At 37.7% G+C, this 5,242-nt stretch overlaps 1 protein-coding gene across 1 annotated transcript; it reads left to right on the plus strand.

Annotated features, from left to right (window-relative positions):
- Positions 1–2,484: 2,484 nt before the first annotated feature.
- LOC131935777 (lectin BRA-3-like) lies at positions 2,485–3,442 on the plus strand. Its single transcript, XM_059292423.1, has 2 exons — positions 2,485–2,559; positions 2,959–3,442. Exons 1-2 carry the CDS (start codon positions 2,514–2,516, stop codon positions 3,393–3,395), a joined length of 483 nt encoding a protein of 160 aa, XP_059148406.1. The 5' UTR covers positions 2,485–2,513; the 3' UTR covers positions 3,396–3,442.
- Positions 3,443–5,242: the final 1,800 nt, after the last annotated feature.

The raw sequence follows: 5,242 nt of genomic DNA on the forward strand, positions 1-5,242 counted from the left end.
CCAATATCTCTAAACTGTACGGTTGTGCCAATATCTCTAAACTGTGTGGTTGTGCCAATATCTCTAATCCGTGTGGTTGTGCCAATATCTCTAAACTGTACGGTTGTGCCAATATCTCTAAACTGTGTGGTTGTGCCAATATCTCTAAACTGTGTGGTTGTGCCAATATCTCTAAACTGTGTGGTTGTGCCAATATCTCTAAACTGTGTGGTTGTGTCAACATCTCTAAACTGTTTGGTTGTGCCAATATCTCTAAACTGTGTGGTTGTGCCAATATCTCTAAACTGTGTGGTTGTGCCAATATCTCTAAACTATGCGGTTGTGCCAATATCTCTAAACTGTTTGGTTGTGACAATATCTCTAAACTGTGTGGTTGTGACAATATCTCTAAACTATGCGGTTGTGCCAATATCTCTAAACTGTGTGGTTGTGACAATATCTCTAAACTGTTTGGTTGTGCCAATATCTCTAAACTGTGTGGTTGTGACAATATCTCTAAACTGTTTGGTTGTGCCAATATCTCTAAACTATACGGTTGTGCCAATATCTCTAAACTGTGCGGTTGTGCCAATATCTCTAAACTGTGTGGTTGTGCCAATATCTCTAAACTATACGGTTGTGTCAATATCTCTAAACTGTGTGGTTGTGACAATATCTCTAAACTATACGGTTGTGCCAATATCTCTAAACTGTTTAGTTGTGCCAATATCTCTAAACTGTGTGGCTGTGTCTTTATCTTTTAAATGTATGTAATTATGTCTAGATATTTGGGTTTTTTTACGCCTTCATTTAATTTCACCCTTAAACTATTTTAATTAACTGAATTAAATTGCCCTGCATTAGAATCGGAGATGGTCATTTATAATTATCCAATTTAATTTTTAAGGATCTGGCCAACATAAAATTGCCAGTCGTCGTGGACTAATTAATATAAATAATTTAATTTAGTTTGCAATTGATTAAGACTAAACAAGCCATCATACACATCTGATAATAACCTATAAACCATCTAACATTAATTTTCTGATTAACATTTCGGACAGATGTGCTTTGCAGATAATTAAAAGGCATAATTGAAATTTTGTCAGATATATAATTATTGTCCTTATTTATTTTTTCTTGTTAAATTTTGCCCGTGAGATCATTTGTCCTTCGATTATTTTTCATTCTATTGTTTTGTCCTGATATATTTAGCCGTGAGATCATTTTTCCTTATATGTTTTGTCTGTGAGATATTTGATCTGAGCTATATAATCTCCGATCATTTGACCTGAAATGACTTAGCCTGCCACTTGTTTAAGCGTTGCGTCTCCGTCCGTCACGCTAGATCGCATTAAATACTCCAACTGAAATTTTCAAAAATCCCCGTGTTCCCCTAACAGAGGCTTAGCAACCCATTCCAGCGCAAACTATCAATTCAATGCTGTGTCTCCCCCACCACCTCCCCGCCCCCAAATTCAAACTTTGTTATTCTCGTTACATCCCCCTATTCCAATTCAACAAGAGGAACACAAACACTGCACCAAAAAAAAAGAATCCAATAAAGATAGCACAAACACAACGAAACAAAATAGTCATCAAAAATGTAATGTACCAAAAGACGGAACAGTCAATAAGCTAGAGCCATTGAAATGTTATGAAATGATCAATATTTTGTTGTTCCGCCGTCCTCGATTATTTTAGAACGGTGTGCAGGGGTGACAGTGTAAGTAGAATTTCTTACTGCTACTCTCTCGCTCCCAATTTTATCACTTTTACCCTATCTCCATATTAGAGAACAATGTGAATGGGTTAACCTCTCTTTTATACGTTTATACTGATCAAAGCATTGCTCATTATTCAGGCCGAAGGAAACATATAATTAAGCATTACCATACCCAATATTACCAGCTAACAGACCCGTAATTTTTCAACTTTCGTTTTGATAATAAAAGTAATAAAAATAACACAAAAGCTGCATTTACAAATATTAGTGTATTGCTTTCAAATTCTATGTTGACAAGAACAAACCACAGGCGAAAGCATCAATTTAAATTTTGTGTAAAAACAACATCAACCTAAGAGTGTAGGCTATTTAAAAGCGAAAACTGGAAAATTAAAAAAGCTTATTTACGTCATTGTTGTAGGCCTCAAAGTAGAATACAGCGATGATGGTTGTCATGGAACTTGTATGCTTGTAGGGTCCCTGTATTAATTAATGCGTTAAATATAGTCAAGCCGTCAAATGAATAAAACGCACTTAGCAATGTGGAACACAAAAAGCATAGCGATGACTTCTTGAGTCAAACCAAGATATCACTGACCTTATAAGGCAATCCAGGCCTAAAATTGCCCCTTTATTTAGACTATTTTCTCAATAATGTTGAAATGACAATTTTTATTGCACCGGGAATGACATAAACATCAGATGCTCGCACACCTGTTGTATTTAATTTACAAGCATACCGTAAAACCCAGCCCACACAGCCATTAGGATACATCCTCTCGGCTGTTCCTGAAGAGATTCGACCAACATGTTGCTGTTCATCGCTCTGTTGCTTCACGCCTTATCCGGCTTTGGTAAGTTCCACATGTTGTAATGTTTTAGGACCTTTTCCAGCTTTAGTAAGTTCCACATGTCGTAATGTTTCAGAACCTTTTCCAGCTTTAGTAAGTTCCACATGTCGTAATGTTTTAGGACCTTCTACGGATTTGGTAAGTTCCACATGTCGTAATGTTTTAGGGCCTTTTCCAGCTTTAGTAAGTTCCACATGTCGTAATGTTTTAGGACCTTCTACGGATTTGGTAAGTTCCACATGTCGTAATGTTTTAGGGCCTTTTCCAGCTTTAGTAAGTTCCACATGTCGTAATGTTTTAGGGCCTTCTCCGGATTAATTTTTTTAAGTCTGTTAAAACATTACCGTTTTTCTTCGTTAGTCGTTTTTAAAGCCTTTATATAATTTTACTATTTTTCCACAGTTACTAGCAGTGCTTCTATAGATTGCCAAAGCAGTACTAATAATATGTTTGAACCCCCTGCTGATTACAACGGACATCGGTATTATCAATCTACCTACTACTACCTAGACGCGCAACAAGCGGAAAGGATGTGTTTGTCGTGTGGCTGGTACCTGGCAGAAATCAACACCGAAGGTGAATTCAGGTTTGTGCAAACCCTGGCCAGGAATAAAAACACTGAAGGTCTGCTGCTTTCTGGAAATGATATGACCAAGGAGGGCTATTGGGTGTTTCAGACCAGCATGGAACCTGTCAAATTTTTTGACTGGTCGACTGGAAATCCGTCCAACTACCAAGGTAAAGAACATTTTATGTCCATCCATCGAACGTACAACTACCAAATGAATGATGTGTCTTTTGAACCGCCAGGCAACTATAAGTTTTTGTGTGAAATGTAGATTAAGTCGGGATATGAGGTTGACCGATGAGATAATAATATGACTTGTTGTCAGTCAATAAAAGTTTAAATTAAACATTGATATTAAAGAGTTCAGAACTATTTGTGATGGTGTTTGATTTTTAGTTTCTATCAATTATGAATTATAACTATTGGGTGTTTTTGTATGTTATGGTTACGATGCTTTTTGTTGATTTGTGGGTTTATTTTCTGTTAATCTTTATGTTAACACACATCAAAAAGAGTGTCAGTTGTATGTACTTGGTAAGGAATTTACTCCCGACAATGTGGTTCCCGACTAATATGCTCCAGACAATTATGCAACTGAAAAAAATTAGCTCTCTGTCGGGAGCCAAATTATCGAAAGTTCGTTTTTCTAAATATTTTTTTTTTCATAGCAAGAGTTTAGTCTAGCTATGACCCCCCAGAAAGCCCGTTGCGACCCCCATGTGTGTAATGTGTGTGTTGGGAAGGGGTTTGGTTGGGTTTAGGTATGGTGTGTCGTACTATGTGAGGTGTTTTTGTATGGTGTGTCGTGCTATGTTAGGTGTTTTGGTATGGTGTGTCGAGCTATGTGAGGTGTTTTGGTATGGTATGTCGTCCTATGTGGGGTGATGTGTGTTTTGGTATGGTGTGTCGTGTTATGTGAGGTGGTGTGTGGGTTTTTGAATGGTGTGTCGAGCTATGTGTGAGGTGGTTTGTGGGTTTTGGTATGGTGTGTCGTGCTATGTGAGGTGGTGTACGTTGGTCTGGAGCTAGGTGGTATAGGTTTTGATCTACTCCGTTGAAAAACTCGTGGGCAGAGTACACAAGAAGAATCATAACAAACGTCACAGATTATATACATCAGGAAAAAACGCATATCGATTATTCTTTATACATCACTTTATTCAAATGTACTAACATACAACCCTGTTGAGCCTTAATTAAAACCGACAAACTAATAAGATTTGGGTATGGTAATGTTTTTTAAGTTTAATAATTGTTCTTTAATATGTGCTTGAATTAAGTTTAAGAATGGTTCTGTAATATGTGGTTGTGTGTTTGTATTTAGTTTGCAAATCGTTCTTTAAAATGTGTTTGTATTTGTATTAAGTTCAACAATTAATTGTTCTTTCATGTGAAGCGTAAAATACCTTTTACTGATACTTAACAAGCAAAAAGAAAGGCAGTTTTAAGTAGAGCTATACAGCTACTCTCTCCGTGGGGAGACAAACCTAAAACATCTTCCTCCCCAAGGTACACCAGCGGCCTTCTGCTGTTAACTCCATGCAGAATAGAGGCTTTAAACTTCACACGAGTCCAGTCCGCTTATTACATGGTTGGTGAGATGAGTCCTCAACTGGATGATTACCCAGGTCCACTCCTCAACTGGATGATTACCCAGGTCCACTCCTCAACTGGATGATTACCCAGGTCCACTCCTCTAACTGGATGATTACCCAGGTCCACTCCTCAACTGGATGATTACCGACGTCCACTCCTTTAACTAAATGATTACCGACGTCCACTCCTTTAACTAAATGATTACCGACGTCCACTCCTTTAACTAAATGATTACCGAGGTCCACTCCTTTAACTGGATGAATACCCAGGTCCACTCCTCAACTGGATGATTACCGATGTCCACTCCTCTAACTGGATGTTTACGTTCTGTCTAAAAAAGGCTTGATGACGTCACGAGGCAATACATTTTCCCTCCCATTTTTTGAGCGGGCTTGGGACCGCCTGTGGCATGGTTAAAAATGTATTGCCATTTTGTTGTTTCCACTTTTAAATTTTGAAGAGAAAAAAATGGCATTGTTGGCTATAAAAAGCCACGGTCAATTTATCTTTAAGATTTAAAAA

Source organism: Physella acuta, unplaced genomic scaffold (genome assembly GCF_028476545.2).
Source record: "Physella acuta isolate Inbredline_101_S28 unplaced genomic scaffold, ASM2847654v3 ptg000158l, whole genome shotgun sequence".
Classification (NCBI taxonomy): Eukaryota; Metazoa; Mollusca; class Gastropoda; family Physidae; genus Physella; species Physella acuta.

What these genes read in the sequence shown, in the direction of transcription:
- LOC131935777 (XM_059292423.1), top strand. Translation starts at nt 2,514, where the DNA reads ATGTTGCTGTTCATCGCTCTGTTGCTTCACGCCTTATCCGGCTTTG. An exon ending in TCACGCCTTATCCGGCTTTG is followed by an intron (nt 2,560 to 2,958) that starts GTAAGTTCCACA and finishes ATTTTTCCACAG; the next exon opens with TTACTAGCAGTGCTTCTATA.